We start from the raw sequence: 25150 nt of genomic DNA on the forward strand, positions 1-25150 counted from the left end.
CAGCTGGCTCCTAGTTCCTTCACAGCACATTACTTAACATGGCCCCCACTTTCGAAGTAAACCACAAGCATAACAGAGAGGCCACATGGCCTTACACTAGCCTATGGGTCACTCCCCTCCTGCCTGCTGGGCTGAACCTAAATCCCCTTTTCTTGCCTCTAGCAGCTAAAACCCCAAAACTGAAGATGGGTCATAACTCTTTAGTGGACTGTCCTAGGGAGGCGGGTTTGATACCATCGAATCCGGCCGACCCTCTGCTATGCGTTGAGACCAAGCTTTGCTAACTGGTTCCTATTAGCCAATCTACATATGTCCCCACCCTGTGCTGCTAGAAAGATCGAGACCTTGGAAGGCATTCAAGTCCATCCAGAGATCTCAAGAATGTAACATGTGTGTGACCAGGATATACGATAAGTCCATATTCTCGTTATGAAATCATACCTGACTCAACAAAGCAGTTAGACCACATGGTATTTATTTAGCAAGCAAGCATTTTTTTCTGAACTTAGCTGGCTCAGTGAGTGTGACCTGTCACTCAGCCTTTTGAGGCTTGATCCACTTGCTGAGCTAGGTGTCCAGTTACAGCTGCACATGGGAAGGGGGTTTTATAACTGCAACAGAAGCCGGCTTTTACACACATTACACACATCTAAGCTTCTGCTGCATGTACTGAGACCACACCTAGCTTCGATCCCAACAATTTAACCCCTGACAGTAGTGAGAGTGGCAAGTGTGGAGTTTGACAAAGAAAGATCGCTCTGTCAGTCCATTGGCATTCCCCTAGTGTGATCGCTAGCTTCCTATGCTTGCTATGGCAACTAGGAGGACTATCAATTGCCTCCGTGTTTGTCATAAACTTCAGCCTATCATATCTCACTCCGGTGGGGGCATCGTCTAGTGGAGAGATATGTGTATGAATGTATGTATATACACCTCTCTATTTAGATATCTAGATATATATATACCATATAGATCTATAGAAATACATATTATTATACACTATGTTCCAAATTATTATGCAAATTACATTTTTATCAGATTTTCCTAAATGGTCGGTGCAAATGACAGTCAGTCTAATAAAAGTCATCACCCGTTAGATTATACATCAAATTTTATTGAAGAAACCTCCCAATGATAACAGTATAATCTCCAAAATAAATAAAAACTCAAAATGCACTGTTCCAATTTATTATGCACAGTAGAATTTTTATACATTTGATATGTTTTAAAGAACTGAAAATGCTCATTTGTGGAATTTGCAGCATTAGGAGGTCACATTCACTGAGCAAAAAAGCTATTTAACGCCAAAACATCCCAACAGGCCAAGTTACATGTTAACATAGGACCCTTCTTTGATGTCACCTTCACAATTCTTGCATCCATTGAACTTGTGAGTTTTTGGAGAGTTTCTGCTTGTATTTCTTTGCATGAAGTTGGAATAGCCTCCCAGAGCTGCTGTTTGGGTGTGAACTGCCTCCCACCCTCATAGATCTTTTGCTTGATGATCCTCTAAAGGTTCTCTATAGGGTTGAGGTCAGGGGAAGATGGTGGCCACACCATGAGTTTATCTCCTTTTATGCCCATAGCAGCCAATGACTCAGAGGTATTCTTTGCAGCATGAGATGGGGCATTGTCAGCATGAAGATGATTTTGCTCCTGAAGGCACGTTTCTGCTTTTTAGACCATAGAAGAAAGTTGTCAGTCAGAAACTCTATATACTTTGCAGAGGTCATTTTCACACCTTCAGGAACCTTAAAGGGCCTTACCAGCTGTTTCCCATGATTCTGGCCCAAAACATGACTCCTCCACCTCCTTGCTGACGTCGCAGCCTTGTTGGGACATGGTGGCCATCCACTAACCATCCACTACTCCATCCATCTGGACCATCCAGGGTTGCTCAACACTTACCAGTAAGCAAGACTGTTTGGAAATTAGTCTTCATGTATGTGTGGGCCCAATACAACCATTTCTGCTTGTGAACACTGTTTAAGGGTGGATGAATAGTAGGTTTATGCACCACAGCAAGCCTTTGAAGGAGCCTACACCTTGAGGTTCGAGGGACTCCAGAGGCACCAGCAGCTTCAAATATCTGTTTGCTGCTTTGTAATGGCTTTTTAGCAGCTGCTCTCTTAATCCATTGAATTTGTCTGGCAGAAACCTTCCTCATTATGCCTTTATCTGCATGATCTCTGTTCATTACAGAATGCTGTAGATAAGCCCTGATGGCGGTGGCCGCAGGTTATAGGCCAAAAATGGGGTGACAGATTCCCTTTATGCTAACTTATCATATTGCATTCTTAGGGAAAAAAAATGTGCAACCCTACAATATGACAACCAGAAAAACATTTCTTTTTTCTTGTAAAAGAAGTAGTAAAGCATAAAACGATTTATATTTGGGGATCATGTTGACGCACATTAGGTTAATTTGTCAATTATATTGCCATTGTCGGGGTCGTAAACGACAATATACCCTCATTCACCAGTCATTCCAAATTAAACTATAAGCATGTGGTACCGGGTAAGAATGAGTCAGACAGGTAGCTGGTTCAATCTCAGTGCATGCTCGTGAATCCACACACATGTGTGTAACGGTCACAGCAACTGGCTTTATTCTAAAAATACACAATACTATATTGAGTGTTAGGGGAAGGCGTGCATTAGGCGGGGTTTAAGCCAGCATTCAGTCTTTCTGATTTGTTCTGACATCTTCTGGTGAATCCTCCTTTTCTTCACATTCCTGAGTTTCGATTCTGAAGAAATGAAAGTTAACTCTTCGAATACTAACCTGAAACGAAACTGAACACTGACAACCATCTTTAAATACAGTTACATTTGCATTAGCAGGGGAAAACTTATTGTTTCACAGTATAAAAGTATAAAAGTACAAAAAGAGTATAAAGATATATATTTTCACCTTGACACCATCAATACAATTTCCAAAACATGAATTTAAAAATGATCAAAAAGCCGTGTGAATCCAAAGTTGAGGCCAGTAAAAAAATATGGCTTATCTCCCCCCCCCCCCCAAAAAAAAAAAAGTGTCTTTTTTTTGCACAAAAGTAACAAAGACTTAATTGTATCATTCTGCAGGATAAAGAGAAAATAACCATAATAAAAAACCTGTGTTTAACAAAATCAGAATTAAGTGGGGTTTTTTAATGTTCAGTTTGCCTCCCAGCAAGTGTAATAAAAAAAACTATTTAAGTTGCATATACTACAAAATGGTACAAACAAAAACAAGTCTGTCAAACAAAAAAGGGCCTTCTTCAGGAAAATCATAAAACTTACAGCTCTTATAATATGGCTATAAGTGTGTGTATAAAACATACGGTAAATAAAACTATAGAGATTTGTATTATTAACACTATTCTTTAAGTCAGTGAAAATAGAACACCTTTTTTCTGTAGCACTACAAATAGCGTAAAATTGAGAACGCAAAAAAAGGCGGTTTTGATTATATTCCTTCCCTTGAAGAGTTAGTAAAAGTTTTATATATACCGTACCTCAAAATGATTCCACTGATAAATACAACTAATCCCAAAAAAGCAAACCCTTGTGACTGTTGCTAAAAAAATTCGAAAGTTATGGCTTTCCGTAACATGACAAAACAAATGAGAAAAACTGGTCTTTTACAAAGACCAATATTGTTCCAGATGCCAAGAGTCTTCATTGCAGATCAGTTGTTCCAGTGATATTTTATATTTTAGAGTGGCTTTAGCATTCTCTGTCCACACACTGAATTCTTTGTTTTATTGGTTTTAGAACCCTTGAAGAAGTCTGTTAAGCGAAACCAGTCGAACACAGTTCAAATAAATGGGAGACTGAATACACTCTAATTTTGGTACATAAAAAAAAAATCAGAATTCATGTACAATTTCTTCCTTACAAACTTACCCTTAAATATTAGGAGGTTTATGGAGTAAGCCCCTTAATTTTGACTGTGACATTTGCTGTAGAGATTAGGGCGAAATAATGGCTAATATGTTAGTAGGTTTTGCAGGATTTCCAATGAAACCAAAATGTTTATATTGTTAAATATAATATGTTGTATGTATGTGTGTACACATTGCCACTGCCAGGTTCGGTTCTGCAGTTCTTTAATTGTTGTGTCTGTATTTTGTTACCTTTGCTATAGATTGATGTCGGTACACGGCCAGAAGTTCACAGGAGAGATCCAGTTTCAACAGCTGAATGGGACAGCCACATGGATTCAGGAGGAAGAATTTGTAATGTGGACCACTTAAAGCTCATGATTTTCAAAGGGGTACATTTATTTTTCATCTCGCTCCTTTAAAATGAATTATTCATTTCTCCTAACAGAAAACAGGAGCACGCATGCATAGACAGCGTTTCCCTTTTGAGAAGAATGACTGACAGAAGTAGGGGAATAATCTTTAATGTATATATTGATTGCAAATGTAACGCAAACTTGGAAGCAGTTTCTTTTTTTAAGGCATGAAGGTTTTATAACTGATACGAACTATGAAAGGGAAATTCTTCCCGATACAGGTTAATTTTGTTATCATTGTATGGATCAAATTTTTTTTAACTAATTGTAACAATTTCACACTGTGAGTATTTTTTTTTTTCCCCCTTTTCTTCACAACTATGTCTACACTGAAGTATGTTCTGCCAACACCAAAGGGCTCTTCCCTGGAGATTGTAGCAAACATCCTATTTAAAGTTGTTGTGGCTTTGCAATAACCCACAAACGTGAGAGGCCAATCCGTTTTCTAGTTTTCATCTCATCCATACAGAATCTTAGACTTAAATTCACTCCAGGCTATTATTCAGATGAAGTACCGGGGCACAGAACTGGTCTGATAGAACTAGGATGAAAGTTTTTACCTCTTGGATCTGTATGTAAAGGAGATGTGGCATTAGAAAAAAAGAGCAGAGCCTTTTACCATACAGCCTTCAGTGATCTAAGAGGACAAGGTACATTCCTGTTATCGCCCCCTCTTTTCAATCCGGATATGTGCTCTTTTATTTGGGTGGGCGTTCAACTTCATTAGTGAACATATGACCAGTTGCACATCTAATCAGCCCTTGGTCATAATCCTAACATAATCGTTGTCTCAGTGACTGAAATGTTTACTATCCTCTATAGTCTAGAGATTTTATTGTCTATATCTGCTCCACAACATTGAAATTGAAACACCAAAGAGCTGTAATGAAGGCATATTTTTCACATTGATTAGGAAATTATTGTTAATTGATTGTCATTGTTGTCAATTCTTAGCAATGAGTTTGAAAATTGTGAGCACATCTGGGACATCAAAGGTCGGGAATTGCAAAGGCAGCTGTCAGCAGCTGACCTTGATGATTTGCTTGCTCAAGTGCACCCAGTGTGGCAAAACATATCTCAGACAACCCATAACCTCAAGGATTGCAACCAGGGTGTATAAGTGCGTGTGTTTTTGTGTGAGGCGCTCATAGTCTATACTAATTGAATCGCGATGTCATTTGTATATTATTAAAGGGAACCTGTCACCCCCAAAATCGAAGGTGAGCTTAGCCCACCGGCATCAGGGGCTTATCTACAGCATTCTGTAATGCTGTAGATAAGCCCCCGATGTATCCTGAAAGATAAGAAAAAGAGTTTAGATTATACTCACCCAGGGGCGGTCCCAGTCAGTCGCGGTCCGGGGCCTCCCATCTTTCCCGGTGCCTGCGCACTGCAGTACTTTGCAGACAAAGTACCCCTGCGCCGGAGCCGCAGCATGAATACAAGAAGAGGATGTCATCGTAAGAAGATGGGAGGCCCCGGACCGGACAGCGACGCCCATCGGACCAGAACCGGACCGGGACCGCCCCTGGGTGAGTATAATCTAACCTCTTTTTCTCCTCTTTCAGGATACATCGTGGGCTTATCTACAACATTACAGAATGTTGTAGATAAGCCCCTAATGCTGGTGGGCTTGGCTCACCTTCGATTTTGGGGATGACAGGTTCCCTTTAACATGACTATCGATTCTGTGATTTCCATAAATCCATCACTATTGATTGTTGGTGTTGCAATTTAATTTCTAAAGAGTGTAGTTATAGTGAAGATTTGTGCATATGGACATAGCCTTAATTGAAATAACCCTTATGCACTCCTCATGGTTCAGACACTTAGCCACAAACTCAAATTTTGATGCCTGTTTCAGGAAACCTGTATCAGGTTTTATACCTCAAACTAATGCCAACTAGGTAAAGGCACTGATTACATCCATGCCTTTTCTTTAGAAATCTTGAGTTTACATTTTGCAGAAATTTATTGTAGAATTGTTATGCAAATTAGCTGTAGTGAATTGGGCGGCCACTGCACTTACCGCTCTGCTGCCTCCTCCCTATTCAGTGCCCACCACCTGTGAGTGATTGACAGGACACTATGTTAGAGACATACCCACCCAAGATCTGTTGCATGCGCCATTATTCAACGCGCTTCCAATGAAGAAGACTGTTGGTTCCATGGGCGATCAGCATAGTTTTCAGATCACGCCAGACACTGACTGTCTTCTTAACTCCAACTCTCATTCCCGCGCTGGTCGTCCTATTGAAGAAGATGGTTATGGTCTGGCGCCATCTGCAAACTGTAGACCTCATGCCAGACACTAACAGGCTTCTAAATCAGTACATGCACCATCCTGGGAAGTGACAATGCTTGCACTATACCTCGGGTTGGAGATTGAGGTCCCTTAAAGAAGAGGGAAGACTGGTGGAGGGTGGTTACTAGAGGAGGGCAAAAGAGCTGTAAGATAGACTTTCACGTTACTGTGATAGATAGCAGGTGCTACTGATAAGATTGTAGGTGGGTGGGGGAGGAGCTGGATACTAGGCTCCGCCTACTCCCCCAATCCGCCTATATGGAATCTGATTAGCAGTAACTGCCATCTCCTATCTCAGTAATGTAACCCTCCGTCTTCACTGAATACAAGTTTTACCTGTAAATTGAGACTTTTGCAAATGAATAATCGGTTCTGGCAGAGAAAGAAGCAGATTTCTCTGATAAGGTATATTATACATTTTCTTATTTTCACATGCACTATTGATTTATGAAATAAAAATTAAAATGACTGTTACGCTTTAAGGTTTATGTGCATTTGGAAAAAATGTATTTTATTTTTTTTCTTCCTCTATAGTCATTGGATTGATTTTAGTCTTTTTAAATCTTAGTAGGTGATTTTATTTTATTTTTGCGGGAATGAGAGCTTTTACATAGTAAAATGTATTGTTCCCTCTGTGAATGAAACCCCTGGTATTACTTGTGATGCTCATCGGGGATTTATCTATGAACTCCGTTGTTCTTCTTTTCCCAAGTCTGTTGTGCCACTCTGCATGTTTATTTTCCTGACCTTAGGTCCTCGTCTTCATTTAATTTCTCTGCTGCTTGGTACATTGCTGTTTGCTAGGAATAGTTGCCTTTGTATCTGACAACTGCTCGTTGATTTTATATTTGATAGTGATAAAGAAATCCTAATCACTCAAGTTGGTAAATGTGTTTTTCCTAAAACCCATCTGGTCCTTTTTTTCAAATGCAGAATGATGTGCTTTTATTGCATCCAAAATGTCAATCGTAAACCGAGAATCCTCTTCTCATTGACCTCCTTTATCACAAAGCACTCCTTGTAATCTCTACGACATGAGCACACTCCAATGTGCGCTGCAGCCTTTGGATCCAAGGCAGCGGTAATCTCTCCAAAATGCTCGCTACATCAAATTCTAGTTAAAAAGGGAACAAACATACACTCCTGAAATGTGTGCTATACTTCTAGTGCAGTCTTTTATGGATTGCATTGCTATAACTGCTGTTCACTATATTCTGAATTTTACACTATATTCCAACAGTGGGGCAGCTTTATTGCGCTAAGTGCATCAGAATTCTGCCATCATTTGCACCAAACCATGGTCTTTCACGACCTTTACCATATTGGCGTATTAGACACTTTTTACGACTTGTCCAACTACATGACATGGCCTCGTTGAAAAAGTCATCAAAGGGTGAAAACGGGGTTTGTGGACAGTTTTTGCGCTTGGTGATGGTTAATGAGACATATATCCCAGGAGGCAAAATGAAATGGTGGTTTCAAAGTACAAATGACTTCTTCATCAGGAAAGACCACCTGGTGGTCTTTCCTGATGAAGAAGCCATTTGTTCTTTGAAACGCATTGAATAAACCACCATTTTGTTTTCCCTCCTGGGATATATGTCTCGTTAACCTTCAGCAAGCGTGGAAACCATACACAATCCCCATTTTCACCCTTTGCTGTCTGCTGGTCATTTGCTGACCCGTGGATCTGCTGCAGCTGATTTTTCATATGACATGCTTTCAAATTATTTCAAACAGGTAAGTTTAATCTGATCATACCACCTTTTCTGTCTCTCGGATAAGATCCTATTTTGTGCGCTGATCTCTACCACAGCTCTGTGATTATATCCATTTGTCAAAAAGGGTGGTGTAAAATTAGGGTAGACCGTGTTAGACCGAATTCACAAATCCGTGTGACTGTACTCTGGTCACAAATCACAGACTGGCTGCGGGTTTCATGTGTCCCAAACTTGACAACCTCATATAGGAATTCAGGTGAGGAGACTTATGGACAGTCTGTGCATTGCAGCCCATTCTTTAAAGGGGTACAACACTATAGGACAACTTCTTCTCAATCCATATGTTTGCCCGCCAGTAAAATCATGTCACTGATACTCTCCTCTGGTGGCGGCACGGTCTCTCCTGAAGCTTGCTTGACATTGTCATGCGAACCCTGCAGCCAATTAGCGCAGTCTTCATACAAATTACTTCTATCCGGAGGAAGGGAGTGCTGTTGCTGTCTCACTTCCTCTGGCTATATGTGATAAGTCCATAGGCGAGGAGATGGAAGAGGCCGCTGATTGGCCACAGGACTCGCGTGACGGAACAATATCACGCAAGCTCCAGGAGAGACTGTGCTGACACTACTGGAATGGTATCGGAAGGGAATATAAGTGTTCTTATTTTACTGGGTGCAAACATATGGATTGAGAAGGGGTTGTCCTAGTAGCCGATAACCCCTTTAACACAGATGTGTGAATTCGGCCTGAAAAATAGAGATTTATCAAACGACAAGAGGCATTGTGACGAGTCTGGCTCATTTTAAAGCTAGTCTAAGTTTGCAGTTTCTAAGAATTTGACAGTAGTGATAAATGTGCCCCCTTATTTTTATGGTTGGGGAAAAAAAAGTTACTGGAAATAATTCTGTTTCCTGCAGGGACTCTGCAATGCTTTGAGGAAGGAGGCGTGGAAATATTTGCTGGGCTATTTTCCATGGGGCAGCACAAGAGAAGAACGCGCTCAGCTGCAAAAAAGAAAAGCGTAAGTAACCATGCATGCGGGAAGTTTCTCATTGTGAATATTCAGACTTCCATATTGAATAAATGTCACTTGACTCGCTTCATTGTGTTGCTGTTTTGTTTTGTTTTTTTAATTTGCTTCAAAACAGAATGGATATGATTTACTAAGCTAATGCTCCAGAGTTGTGGCTTTATTTGCACTAGGCAACACTTGGCGCACACTCCATTTTATTTGTGGGTTTAGATTTAATTTTCTGACTCGCTGGTCAAGAGGCAAGGTTTGGTAGGAAGAGGTTGTGGTCTAAAATATATCACTGCATCAAAACTGTGCCCACATTTTTACACAAATTACATGGGTAAACTAAGCCAACTAATGGGTGATGTAAAGTTAGTCAAAAGTGTCTGATATTCACTAAATTTATAACCCAACCGTGAGCTGCTATTATAAACTTCATGCATTTTAATGCTGTATTTTAAAAAGAAACTGTCGCTTGTTAAAAAAAAATTGAAGTACCGTAAATACTTTGTAAGATGTGCTGAGCTCCTTGATTCTGAGAGGACGTTTTTTGTTTTGAGAGCACAGCATGTGAAATCTCCGCTTGGAGTCCAATTGAGCATTTTTTCAGACTCTTCTCTTGCGATGTGCTCTTTCAGCCCTTTCTCCCAGAAACAATCAATCAGAGTTTGGCAGTCTAGCAGTCATAGATGCTGCTGATGAAACACCCTGTTGGTGTGCTAGCAGAAATCTCCTGTTTTGGTTTGGACCAGCGGCATCGTTGCACTGCTGTCCTGAACTATGCACACTGATGCTGCGATTTGTGATCGCTTTGCTTCAGCAGCATCAGAGAGCTGCAGTTGCACTTATCTAGCTGGTTTGGGAACAATTAGGCCAGCCTCATTACAGTGATTACAATGTCTATTGGAAAGAGCTTGTAAGCGCTGCGCTTGTCTAGCCATCGCTGATAAACCTATGCAACGAGCTGTAAACAGCAAAATTAGAAATCTCTCCTTTCTTGAGAATGTTTACTAGCAAGTAAGCTGCAAAGTTCCAAGTTTTCAGACATTAACAAACAATAGTTTCTCAGAATAATGTGCATTAATGTCCAGACTAAGGCTGCATATAAGTAGCCCAATGACAGCCGGGCTGTCATCGGGATGCTGTTACACACACATCCCTATGCACAGAGCGATTAATACGATTAGTCTGCAAATAGAATATCATTGTTCTTGGCCGCACATGGCAACGAGTTTACACATTATGATATACTACAGAGAGCAATTTATTTTTAAGCAAGATTAAAACAAGATTGCACTGCACAAGTATTGGGAGGAGAAAACTTTCCTAGGAATACTAATGTATGGATTATCGGCCAGTGTAAATGTACACCAACATTATATAATCTCTCTGAACAACCATGACTGATGTACTGTACATTAAAGGGAATCTGTCACCTACTTTTTCATATATAAGCTTGGCCACTGCCATCAGGGGCTTATCATCAGCATTATGTAATGCTGTAGATAAGCCCCCGATGTATCCTGAAAGGTAAGAAAAACAGGTTAGATTATACTCACCCAGGGGAAGTCCAATGTGGTCCGGTCCGATGGGCGTCACGGTTCGGGTCCGGGGCCTCCCATCTTCTTATGATGTTGTCCTCTTCCTTGCTTCCTGCCGCGGCTCCTGTGCAGGCGAACTTTATCTGTCCTGTTGAGGGCAGAGCAAAGAACTGCAGTGCGCAGGCTCCGAGAAAGGTCCGAGAAGCCCAGCGCATTCTGCACTTGCTTTGGGGCTGTGAGCTGCCTTCTTTCTTACGGTGTTGCTCCCTCTCCATTAGGCCACGGTCACACGTTCAGTATTTGGTCAGTATTTTACATCAGTATTTGTAAGCCAAAACCAGGAGTGGAACAATCAGACGAAAAGTATAACAGAAACATATGCACCACTTCTGTATTTATCACCCACTCCTGGTTTTGGCTCACAAATACTGATGTAACATACTGACCAAATACTGGACATGTGAATGTGGCCTTACGCTCATCTCTTCTGCTTATCACATCTGATTTAGCCGCCTTTACTGACTTGAAGAGACTATGATTCTCTTCTAAATATTTTTTTTCTTATATGGCAAACAGATAATAGTGTGCGATTAACACTAGCGGTGCTTTGGAAGTGATGGCCATTGTAAGATGAAGGAGACAAATGCAATACTTTTCAGTACTTTACTGTATTTTTCAACCATTTAAAGTTGTTTTATTGGAGTGATGATGGCTGGAATAGAAAATTACATATCCGTTATCATTCAGCCTTTTTTCTCTTGTTCTCCTGCCTGTTCACGGTTTCGTCATCGGCTGAAAGTGCTCAGTTGCAGAGCTGCACAGCTCCATCAATGGAATAGTGGCCACAACAGGGTACTGCACATCCACCCCCTATTGATTTGAATAATTGATGGATGTGTAGTACCCGGCCTCAGCCACTATATGGTCGATGGAGCTGTGCTGTACAGCTCCGCAGCTGAGCAATTCCAGTTGCCACCGACACCAAGAACCTTTTTGTTTTTCTTGAAGAACCCCTCCTACTCTGCGCTCATTACCTGTAGTAATTGCACCTGTTTGATCTCAATACCTATATAAAAGACACCTGTCCAAACACTCAGTCACACTCCAGCCTCTCCACCATGGCCAAGACCAAAGAGCCAGCCAGACTGAACTTTGGTGAATTTCAACTGCGGTGAACTCTCCTCTGCACCGTGCGACTTTCTCATGGTGCTAGCAGAGGGAGCTCATTGATGTCGCCGCAGTTCAGCCGAGCTCGGAACGGATCCTCAGTGACCGGACGTAACCTCGAGGAGGTCACCGCCGGTCACTGACACCGTGCACCCAGCATCTCATTCACCAGTGGTTCTCAGTCTAGACGGTCGGATCTTGGCACCGTCCAGGTTGAAAACTATTTATCCCCCAGACATGGATTACGGCGTGGGACAGAACAACGGATAGGTGAGGGATGTTGTTTTTTATTTTTGGTTTATTACAGGGGAACGAGGGCTTCGGTGGAATTAAGCGAGGTCGTAAGTATTGTTTAATTTATTAAAGGAGTCTGTGTCATTCTTTCAATTATCCGTGGCCCCTTCCTAGGCTATTAATATCAGCCCGCAGCTGTCTGCATAGCCTTTGCTGGTTATTTATTATAGGGGGACCCTAAGTAATTTTTTTTGGGTCCCCCATTTTAATAGCCAGTAAAGGCTGTGTATACAGCTGTGTTGGGAAGCTCCATGGGTATTACCCCAGTCCCAAGCTATAAACATCTGCCTCCAGCCTTTGGCTTTCCCTCTGCTGGTTAAGGAAATTACGTGGAGCCTACGCCATTTTTTCAGAAAAATAATCTTTTAATAAATACATGTACAGTAAGCTGCACACACTACTAATTGTATTTTTCACAGACATCTGTTTATCTACCTATTCTATATGGATTTACTGTGTGTAATCCATCTATTCTATCCTGTCTGCTCCTGCTGTGATTTTACACTACATGGCTTCTGAATTGCCGGCTTTTCTATCTATCTATTGTATTGTGTCACTGACATCTATATATCTATGTATTCTATGTGTATATATCTATTTTAACCTGTCACTCTGTGATTAAACTGTATGCGGCACATGAATTGCCGACTTTTCTTCTATCTACAGTATGTAATATATAGGTGTGTGTTTGTCACTGATCTATACAATTATGTATTCTGTGTGTACATATCTATTCTAACCTGTCAGGTATGTATGGTTCTACAGGTAGTAGTTTTTTTCTCTAGGGGTACTCAACTTTATTAGCATGCACAAAGAGACACAAGATGGCAACAAAAACGCAAACAAAAAATGCACCAAAACATGAGTTTTTGCCGCAGCTTCTTTCCTGCCAAGAAATCAGGTTTTGCTGCAGAAAAAAAATTCAGCAAAAACCCCCAGTGTGAACTTACCCTAAAGAGGATGTTAAGACTGCAAGTCGGTAAAGCTTTACTGATCAATGGACGTTTAGTGCCTTTGGTCGTTCCACAAAATCAGACCCCCCAAGACAAATTTTGATACCATCTAACTGGAGAATTGATCTCCAAGACATTTGCTGCCCTTTTTTTTTTAACATTCATTTTTCATTATATCCGAAACATAGATGGAATCTGCACCTAATAAGCCACTCTCTTTATTAATTATTTTAAGTTTGTAATCTGGTCTTACTTAGCCCCTCTCTAAATGTCATTTTGGTTTATACTCTGGTTTTACTTAGCCCCTCCCTAAATAATGTAATCTTGGTTTATACTCTGGTTTTACTTAGCCCCTCCCTAAATAATGTAATTTTAATTTAGAATCTGGTCTTAATTAGCCCCTCCCTAAATAATGTAATCTTGGCTTAGAATCTGGTTTTACTTAGCCCCTCCCAACTAATGTAATTTTGGTTTAGAATGTGGTTTTTTTTAGCCCCTCCCTAAATAATGTAATCTTGGTTTACAATCTGGTCTTAATTAGCCCCTCCCTAAATAATGCAGTTTTGGTTTAGAATGTGGTCATAGTTAGCCCCTCCCTAAATATTGTAATTTAAGTTTTGAATCTGGTCTTAATTAGTCCCTCCCTAAAGTAATTTTGGTTTAGAATCTAGTTTTACTTAGCCCCTCCCTAAATAATGTAATCTTGGTTTACAATCTGGTCTTAATTAGCACCTCCCTAAATAATGTAATCTTGGTTTACAATCTGGTTTTAATTAGCCCCTCTTCCATGTGATTGAATATGGTATCATGGCATCCCTGAAAAAGTCTCCTTCTCCAACCCTTTTCAATATTCTCCAGTGAAGAGAAATCTAAACATCTGGACAATCCTCCATTATATTTTAGATGACACCATACCGTTCTTTCTCATTGTTTCACATTAGGATACTCCCTGTAAATGCCTAATTATTCTGTTGTTAATTGGATAGATAAAGTAAATGCTTGTGTATTAAAGTTAGGCACGTCAATCTGGGCAGGTGTTGGTTTATCAGTTGTAGCTTATGAATATAAAGGGTTACGCGCTCATTGCATTCACATCGTAAGTGCATGTTCTTCAGATGGTGGGTAGACGGACCTACTCTGCATTTATGGCTCATTACGTTCAATCGTTTTATTCAGCATTGGGCAGACTGATCAGATAGGGAAGAGGAGAAAGTCATTTGAAGTCAAATAAAACCTCCACTTTCTCACTTAATTCCATTAACCTTTTTTTCTCGTCATCGGTGCTGTATAACAAGGATGGGGAGTAATCTTTTTCTCTTGACATTTTTATTAGGCCTGACTTCCACATTGTAATTAAAGTGCCATTTCATGGCATTGTCTATTGTTTTATTTTCAGTATCTTCAAGGAGAGCACAGTGTAAACTGATAATACGATTTATCTTCCATAAATGCATTGAGGCCTAATGTGGTATTCTTTAGTTGAGCAACGTGTTTTGGAAATGTTATTGTTCTAGTCTGCAATGGCATTTCTGCAGTAATTAATTTAATTGCTATTTTTTTCCCCTTTTCAGAGATGAATATTTTCGAATGAAACTGCAGTGGAAATCCGTAAGTGAGGAGCAAGAAAAGCGCAATTCAAGGCTCAGAGATTACAGGAGTTTAATAGGTATTTTCTGGCATGTGCCATAACAGAAATATTGTCTCTACGATAATTGGCGTGTCCATCTTTTGAGTTCAGTTTTACAGATTATTTTTAAAGTTTACCAACTTTCTGGATAAATCAAATTGCTTATTTTCACTGAGATACCGCCAGTATTCTGAAATATTACCTGTATTCTAGTCCAGAGCTGAATTTATAGTTCTGTTGCTTAAAGGGGTTGTCCGGTCTAAAATGAAAATTCTGCTGTTTTTGAACCCCACCAACACACGTGCTGTGTGCTGCAAGGATTCAACGGGCTGCACCCACTAGACTGCTTTTGCACAGGAGAATGCATGTTGCATACACCATCGCCGTACCAAGCACAGTTACCATCGAATCCACGCAGTGAACAGTGCGTGCGCTGGGGGGATTCCGAAGTCTGCAGTCACACAGAATGACTACTGCACACTTTTTCATTTAGACCGCACCACCCCTTTAACAGTAAGGCTATGTGCACACGTCAGGATTTCTAGCAGAAATTTTCCTGACAAAAACCGGACATTTCTGCTAGAAATCCGCATGCGTTTTTTTCGCATTTTTTTCTTGCGTTTTTTGACGCGTTTGTTGTGCGTTTTTTTCCAAATGCATAGAATTGTGGGAAAAACGCGGAAAATCCGCAAAATTAATGAACATGCTGCTTTTTTACCGCGATGCTTTTTTTGTGTGGAAAAAAACGCACCATGTGCACAAAACATGCAGAATGCATTCTAAATGATAGGATGCATAATGTATGCGTTTTTAATGAGTTTTTATAGCGGTTTTTATCGCGAAAAAAACGTAAAAAAACCTGAACGTGTGCACATACCCTAACGGTCATATTTTCAGACCTCCTTAAAGCATTATTGGTTTACATTACCTAATTTGCGGCATGAGATGACCGCTGATTGTTAGCGATGCACACTAGATCACTCATTGCACGTAAGCATGGTTTTCGGCAGCACGAGTCCTGTTTTCTCTTCTTGTGCAGCACAAAAGTACATTCATCTAGTAATCGTCAGCCTGTTTACATTGCAAGATAATCGTGAACCCACTTGTTCATTATAATCTTTCAGCATAAATGCACGTCTAGTGGAAACTTTGTAATCTGATTTTGGCTGCCTGCTTTGATGCCTCGGTTCCTGGAATGTGGCTGTGGAACACTCCATGGGATTGGAGTTGTGGCAATGCATTCGTCGTCTCTGAGACTGATGTAGAATGCCTGGCACCATACTTTGGTATCTCCGACAGACCTTAGACAGTAATAAATGGAGCAGTGACACTCAACAGCTTGTTATCACCTATCCTAAGGATACATCATAACTTACAATGTTGGGAGTAACCCTTGAGCAGCTTGCTTAACAGATTTGCAGGACCCTAGTGCATTGGCCACATTGGTAAACTGTGGCCTCTAGATCATAGCCCTGCAAACATCCTCTTACCTGCCAACATTTCTGGCACTTCTAACTAAGTAGGACTAACATGACCCCATGCATGCATTACAAGGATGACTACATGCCAAGTCCGCAAAGCAGAAGGGGCACCAGGATATTGGGGGTAAGGGCTTTGGTCCGGTAGTCGTGGACAACCTCTGTGACCACTAGATCAGGGTTCTGCAAATCTTTTTTGTCAACTCTACTAAGCCCCCATTATACAATTGGACAAATAACATAATAATTTAAGCTTGCTGTACAGGTTCTGATGTAAAAAACCTACAGGCTAAGTGATAAAGGTATTATCATTGGAGTTCCCATCACTTGGAACCCCCATGATCACAAGAATGTAGGTCCCGTGTCCCCAGATTGACTGGAGCAGTGATCATGCATGTGCACTACCCCTCCATTCTTTGTCTGTGACGCTCTGAGAAGACTGAAGTACTGCCCATATAGCTGGACATCTAGATGTAAATTATCAGTAGGTGCTTCCTTCTTCCTTACTTTTACCATTAAAAGCTATGTCTACCTTGTTAGCCATTTTATCTTTGTCCCAGTGCATCTAAAATAACAAATGAAGCGTGTTCTATGTTCTTATGCCAATCTGTGTGTCTGTCTATTTGCATTTTTTTTAATTCTAAATTGAGACAGTAGAGAAAAAAATGTTAACAGGGATGATCTTGGTAGAAATTGATTCCAGGTGGGTTAATGGTTTTGTAGACCCTCATTGTTTGGATAAGATCATAATATTCATTCCAAAACCGCATCGGTTAAAACGTTGTCTTTTTTTATGGTAATGAAATTCACAATTTCGACAGCCTGTTAAATATTCATATTATCCCTTTTACTTTTCCCATATTGGTGCAGTTCTCCTGATTATTTAAATGTAACTCTTGCACATTAAAGTGGCTTAGATCACAGAATGTTTGATCAGCATTATCTGAGTATTATGCACTTGTCTAGTGGACTTCAAGTAGCAGTGCCCTCGGAATGATGTGCCCTGTAATGTATTTTTCTCTGCTATTCATCAAACGGTGCTGTCATTCCAAGCTCTCCGACATAAGTGTGCCAATACTCTGCATTTGGAAGATATGGGTTTGCTGTAAATGAGCAGTTCATCTCTCAAATATTTAATGTCATTTCCTTTATCCGTCATGTTAGAAAAAGATGTGAACCGCACAGACCGAACAAACAAATTTTACGAAGGCCAAGATAATCCTGGATTAATTCTACTCCATGACATTTTGATGACGTATTGTATGTACGATTTTGATCTTGGTAAGTGGATGTTCATTACTGTAGGAAAAAGTGTCTTTACTTTTAATTAACTAATATAACTTTCTCTCTGCCAGTCTGGTCTGTGTGTATTTAAAGGGCGTGTGTATCTTCCATTAGTTTTCTATATTTCTCTGGTTTGCAGCATCTTATGTGGATGTAAGAAGAGGGCTCATTTCTCATCATAGTGACTGGCTGTGACAATTGGCAGGCTCTGTCCAAACTCTGAAATCTGTCACAATTCAGCAGCAGATGTGTTATTCCTATGGCTCTCAGGACAGGAGACAGAATGTTTATTTCTCACTATAGTGACAGACAACAAATGTGATCGCCGGAGAACGAAATAAGATCAGAAATGATAACGCGTGTATTGACGAGTGTGGAAACTAGCATTCTTCTGGAGTTGAAACCAATGTTCTGCACATAGCCGTATAAAAAGAACATTGCTTCCATCTAATAATGGTTACACGCCCCATGATAATGAATACCCAATGTCAGACTTTCTCTTTTATCTTGTGAAATGTGTAGCTGCCCGCTAGGCTGTGTAGTTTTGTGTGTGGCTTGACAAGTTCTTTTCAGCCTAGATGAAACCTTCTTTTCTCAAGTGCTGCTCTTTTATGAGTTGATCAGCCTTGTTTACAGGTAGGAGAATCAGACAGATAAATGTAAAATACTTAAAGGTACCTTCACACTGAATGATATCGCTAGCGATCCGTGACGTTGCAGCGTCCTGGCTAGCGATATCGTTGAGTTTGACAGGCAGCAGCGATCAGGATCCTGCTGTGCCATCGTTGGTCGGAGCACAAAGGCCAGAACTTTATTTCGTCGCTGGATCTCCCGTAGACATCGCTGAATCGGTGTGTGTGACGCGGATTCAGCGATGTCTTCACTGGTAACCTGGGTAAACATCGGGTTACTAAGCGCAGGGACGCGCTTAGTAACCCGATGTTTACCCTGGTTACCAGCGTAAACGTAAAAAAAAACCAAACACTACATACAATGGTGTTCAAAAGTCCTGCATAGGCGTGAAGAAAACTATATGTTTCATACTTCTGCATCTCTACAGTGAAACTGGTGGAACATATATGTTTTTGTAATCCCTCATTGTTTGCCGTACTCATTTTTGAATGTCCCAAGTGTATAAATTGTTATGGTATGCGCATTTTTGATACATTTTTTTACAGCATAACCATACCTACACCAGTACAGTGTGTAGAATGGTGAACAGGTTTCTAAGTTCATTAACTTCCAATGCAAGTTCACACAGACTTAAATTTTACTTTTTAAGATTTATTATTTTTTATTTAATTCAGAGTCCTGAAAAGGGCCTTTTGAGTGCATCTTTAGCTTCTAATACTTTATTGTCCAGCCTTTACTCTTTAGCACCAGCTTGCATCTCTGTGGCATTGAGTGAACAAGCTTCTGCAGATGTTCACGAGTGATGATCTGGTTCCAGGCCTGTATCAGAGCCTCAATCAACTCACTCTTGGTCCTTGGCTGTTTTCTAGATATCTCTAGTGATACCTTGTGCCACAAATTTTAAATTAGATTGAAGTCCGGGGACTGAGCTGGCCAGTCAATAGTAGCCACCTTGTTCTTTTTTTTCCATTCCGTTACTGTCTTAGCTCTGTGACAAGGAGCATTATCATCCTGGAAGATATAATCCCCTGAAAACAGGTGTTGAGCAGAAGGCAGCATTTTCTTATTAAGGATGTATATGTATTTTTTTGCATTAACCATACCCTCCACAATATGAAGCCTTCCAACACCAATGGCTGCCATACAGCCCCAGACCATTACTTTCATCGCATGTTTCACAGAGAAGCTCAAACACTCTGGCTTGTACTCTTCATGTGGGAACCTTCTCGCATAAGACTTGCCATCCTTTCCTAAAATGCAAAAAGTGCTTTCATCACTAAATAGCACTTTTTCCCACTCCTCCTTCCTCCAGTTTAAATATTTCAATGCCCACAGTTTTTGCCTTTGTCTTTGTATGGCTGTCATCAATGGCTTCTTTCGGGCCTTGCACCCTTTCAATCCTGCTTCCAAACATCTCTTCCTAACAGCTGATGTTGCTACCTCAATATTGCACTTTTCTTGCCATTCTCGCAGAAGCTGAGGAGAGGTGAGCTTTCGATTGGCAAGGGATGTTCTTATTAGTACTCTATCCTCCTTTTTGGTTGACTTTCTGGGCCGACCAGATCTGGGCCTGTCCTGGGTAATTCCAAGCTGCTTATGTTTCTGCAAAATTCTTACGACTGTACTCTGATTACAGCCGACCTTCCTTGCGATCTGGGGCCAGTATAACCCTCTTCATGTAGCACCACAACTTGCACACGATCCTGACAAAAATCTGAAGGCTCCCATCATAAAACTCTGCAGTATGATTCACTAGATAGACCAACAGATAAAACAAACAAACAAACAAACAAACAAAGCAGCAGATGTGATGCAATGTAATGCAATGTGATTGGCTGCCATATCCAGGTTATGATTGGTCACAAGAACCTCATCTGTGATTGGCTAATTTTGGATCTGAAGCTGTACAATATTTAGTTGTGCTTTCAATTCCCATATTGTTGCAATAATTTCAGGCAAAACTGCTTCAAAAGCTAAAAATATTACAGGGAGAGAATGCAAAATTGAATTCTGAACAAAACCATATATAATATGTCATATTAGCATCGAAGATATTCAACAGAAAATGTTTAAAACTTGAAAAATCAATTTATCCTATGCATATGCAGGACTTTTGAACACCACTGTACTTACATTCTGGTGTCTGTCCCCCGGCGCTGTGCTTCTCTGCACTGTGTAAGCGCCGGCCGGCCGGAAAGCAGAGCACAGCGGTGACGTCACCGCTGTGCTTTCTGGCTGGCGCTTACACAGTGCAGAGAAGCACAGCGCCGGGGGACAGACACCAGAATGTAAGTATGTAGTGTTTGTTTGTTTTTTACGTTTACCCTGGTTACCAGGGGACTTCGCATAGTTGGTCGCTGGAGAGCTGTCTGTGTGACAGCTCTCCAGCGACCACACAGCAACGCTGCAGCGATCGGGATCGTTGTCTAGATCGCTGCAGCGTCGCTAAATGTGACGGTACCTTAAGGCAAATGAGTAAAAGTCACAGTAATGAAAGTGTATAAAGCATCTTGCATTCATAATTGTAGTCTAAGGCTGGTCATACGCATGAGATAGGTGTTGACTGAACAATGCTTCTGCTGATCATTCAACCATCTTGACCTCCTCACCTATACACAGGAGCGATCATTCTGCCATGCGCTCCTGTCTTCTCTATAAGGCTACTTTCACACTTGCGTTTTTAGCAATCCGTCGCAATCCGTCGTTTTGGGCAAAAAACTCATCCTGCAAATGTGCTTGCAGGATGCGTTTTTTGCCCATAGACTTGTATTAGCGACGGATGGCCACACGTCGCGTCCGTCGTGCCACGGATCCGTCGTGTTTTGGCGGACCGTCGTCACAAAAAAGTTCAATGTAACTTTTTTGTCCATCGCGTCCGCCATTTTCTACCGCGCATGCGCAGCTGAAACTCCGCCCCCTCCTCTCCGGACTTCAGAATGGGCAGCGGATACATTGAAAAACTGCATCTGCTGCCCACGTCGTGCATAAATTTCACGACGTCCGTTGGTACGTAGGCCTGACGCTTAGCGTCGGACCCGTACTGACGCAAGTGTGAAAGTAGCCTAAGGCTGCTTTCACATATCAGTTTTTTGCCATCAGTCCAAATCCATCGAATGTTGAAAAAAACGGATCCGTCGCAGATTGTGAAAAACTGATGGGACGGATCCGTTTTTCCACTGGATCCGACTAGCTGATCCAGCTAATTGGATCCTAAAAAAATCGGAGCATGCTCAGTTAAAAAAAAAATGGAATCCGTCACCAGATTCCGTCATTTGACGGATCCGGCGCCATAGGCTTCCATTCTAGCAAACGACGGATGGCGATAGACACAAAAAACGTTACTATGTCCGTTTTCTCTGGCCGCCGGATAAACAATTTTTCACGGATCCGGCGAACGACGGATGAAACGTGAGGCCATCTGTCGCAATCCGTCGCTAATACAAGTCTATGAGAAAAAAAAACGGATCCGGCGGCAACATTCTCTGGATCCGTTTTTTTCAATATTCGCCGGATTGTGACTGATGTAAAAAAACTGATGTGTGAAAGCAGCCTAATAGAGCTTCCAGCAGACATCTCTGGCAGGGGGCTTATCTCAAGAAAACAAAGGGATCAGCAATCCAAAATCTGATATGCCAGAACCTTAACTCCCCCAATGGTCAGTTGTCTGAAGCCCCAATACACATTGGACAGTTGTTTGACCTGGTCAATATCAGCAGGTTCAGCTGACTTTAATAAGTATGGGATGCTTAAGCGTTTTTGAATTTTTGCTATATGCACATATTTTCTTTTTGGTATTCATTAATGTGAATGTTGGGCGCTATACACTTTTTTTTATGACGGATGCATACCTCAGTTTTAGAGTTGGTGCAAATCGACTGGCAGGAGCAAGTCCAGCATTCAGATCAGTCATTTCTGACTACTTAACAAGAGCCTGAGAATTGCCTCCTGCTTTTGCCAGGGCTCTTCTTTTGATTAGCCAGGCTGGCAAAATGTCACCATTGCAGATGAAGAGCCACAGATCCTGGAATATAGGAGGCGGTTCTTTGGGCTTCCATCCAGCAGCCGGATATTACTGACCTGGCCACTTGGATCATGTCCTGCCAATCAAGTTACACCTAGTCGGCAGTCTTCCTTGGCATATGTCACTGTGTCACCAATATACAGTGCAGTATGCTTTAAGTCGTGGCCCAGTCTAATACGCTTCCATATGGTAACAAGAACTCTATTTAGGCCTCTGCCAGTTAAAATGGGGCCTATGGCTTTGATCCCTATATGAATTGTGAAAGTTCCTGGCATATAGACTGAACTCATTGGCATAAGGCGATCTAATTAGAGCACTGCTTTGAAATATGCCACCTAATTAAACATGGTTGGAAACCAAATGCAACCCTTATTTAGCAATATTCCCTAATGGCAGTAGTCTCTGTCTGAAGGATAGTTGTATCCCGCCACACTGAAAAAAGTGTTCTGGAATGATGTTGACTTGGCCTTTAGGTTCACACAACCTCAATCCAGCATGTGTGGGACACGTTGTAAAACAAGTCCCACTTCACAATTATCAGGATTCCACAGGACACCTCCAGTGGTCTTGTACAATCCATGAGTTGTGTGGTTCAAACTGTTTTGACACGACAAATGGGACCTACTAAATATTAAGCCTAGTGTAAACCGGGTATAGTGATTAGATATATGTTAGATCCCAAACATGTCAGTCCTGATATTTGTGAACGGCAACTGTCCTCGAGTGACTGCTGTAAAGGGGCATAAGATGGACTCGTATGTGCTTAAATCGAGTTTTATGGGAGTTGTGCAATGAGCCAAGTACACTTGTTTATGATCTTAGGTTTATCATTCCACAATGGTGTCTGGTGTAATAACTCATCCTCCTGAGCGTTAATAAAGCTAAGCTACAACATGAGACACAACCCAGCGACTTGGTAACCTCATTGATAGCCCTACTGTTATTAGGACCAGTTTACTCCTGAGGCACTGACATAAAGGGCTAGTGCCTGAGGTGTGTTCTCTACTTGGTTGTTACACTTAATTAGTGCCTGGTATAAAGCTTTAGAAGATGGAGTAGCGTAAATGTTATTCATGTTTCCTTTGATCCAATTTCCATCTGTTAATCCTTTCGGTGCTGGAGGGGGCTTATTGGCTGATTAATTTAGAGTGTCCTGGTGAGTGTCTCAGGCCTTTCAGCATTGGGAGTGTTAAATACCATGCTGAGATGATTTATCCAGATCACTTGTGCTGTAATGAGAAACTGATTGCTGAGATATTATCAGGATGACATTCAAATCCTCCTCTTTATAACAAAGCGCTGGGCTGTGACGGTAATGTGTTATACACCTATGTTCTCTCTTGTTTTTGCCTCGGTTGTGGCAGAAAACGTGGGTGCCAGCCCAAACAAATACAATTTACTTTCATTTAAAAGTCACAATCTTTTAAATCAAATAATAATGCATGTAATGCTATTATTCGGTTTGATTTTTTCATTAATATTTTTGGGTTTGTACATAACAAGCTCTGTTACAACAGCCAAATATTGCCATATATAGCGCCCATCTAAGAAGCAGTAATGATGATTGACCAACAAGAAGGAATAATAGATAATGGACAGAACGGGAAGAATCCTTTTGACTCTTGTAATAGCTGGGTCTCAAAATAAAACGTTACAAATGTGAAACAAGTTCAATTAGTGAAAAATATTTTTTCTTACAGATATTTTGGAACGTGTGCAAGCAACGCAGTAATTGATACAACACCGGATTCCGGGTCTCTGCAGCAGTAGTGCAGCATTTAGATTACATGGCAAAAACCTGCTGACAGATTCCATTTACATTTTTTTGATTGTATGAATAGAGCAGCAATATTATAGTCCCAGAAAACCCTCTTGATGGGCGTCATTCTGGAAAATATTGGAATGCATGACCTAAAGCTTCAACCACTTCCCGACATGTGACTTACATGCACATATATCCCTCCACTTGCAGATTTAATACATGCAGTTGGTGCCAGATGTTTTGGGGCAGTGACAGAATTGTCATAATTTAGCCTCTGCATATCAGTACAATGGATCTGTAAAAAGCCATCAAAATTATTGAAATGTACAATTTCAGCTTTCACTCAAGGGTTTTACAAAAACATTGCAATAACTGTTTAAGAATTACAACCATTTTTTACATAGCACCTCCATTTTTGCAGGCTCGAAATAATGATATGCCAATTTTTTGTCTGACATGACTTTCTACCTCATTACTTCATGGCAGCTAATATGACTGGAGGTGTTTCTGCTATGTAATCTGAAGACCGTAGGAAATAGAGGCTGAAATACAGAATTCAGGGATATGTCACTCGTCAAAGTGCATTCTGTTTACTAAGGATTTATCACTAAGAGATTAAAGGTACCTTCACACTAAGCGTCTTTGCAGCGAGAACGACGACGATCCGTGACGTTGCAGCGTCCTGGATAGCGATCTCGTTGTGTTTGACACGCAGCAGCGATCTGGATCCCGCTGTGATATCGCTGGTCGGAGCTAGAAGTCCAGAACTTTATTTCGTCGCTGATCACCCGCTGTCCATCGTTGGATCGGCGTGTGTGACGCCAATCCAACGATGTGTTCACTTGTAACCAGGGTAAACATCGGGTTACTAAGCGCAGGGCCGCGCTTAGTAACCCGATATTTACCCTGGTTACCATTGTAAAAGTAAAAAAAAAAACACTACATACTCACCTTCTGATGTCTGTCACGTCCCCCGGCGTCCACAGGGTTACGCGCTGCTGCTCGGAGCTTCCTGCACTGACTGTGTCAGCGCCGGCCGTAAAGCAGAGCACAGCGGTGAC

At 41.1% G+C, this 25150-nt stretch overlaps 1 protein-coding gene across 2 annotated transcripts in view; it reads left to right on the plus strand.

The window, feature by feature from the left end:
* Positions 1 to 25150, plus strand: part of TBC1D15 (TBC1 domain family member 15) — a 141729-nt gene that overhangs the window by 98603 nt on the left and 17976 nt on the right. For both annotated transcript variants that reach the window (XM_077265290.1, XM_077265291.1), the window contains 4 exons: positions 4136 to 4264; positions 9232 to 9335; positions 14856 to 14950; positions 17554 to 17670. In XM_077265290.1, coding sequence (XP_077121405.1) covers positions 4136 to 4264; positions 9232 to 9335; positions 14856 to 14950; positions 17554 to 17670 — 445 coding nt within the window. The remainder of the gene's footprint in view (positions 1 to 4135; positions 4265 to 9231; positions 9336 to 14855; positions 14951 to 17553; positions 17671 to 25150) is intronic.

Source organism: Ranitomeya variabilis, chromosome 5 (genome assembly GCF_051348905.1).
Source record: "Ranitomeya variabilis isolate aRanVar5 chromosome 5, aRanVar5.hap1, whole genome shotgun sequence".
Taxonomy (NCBI): Eukaryota; Metazoa; Chordata; class Amphibia; order Anura; family Dendrobatidae; genus Ranitomeya; species Ranitomeya variabilis.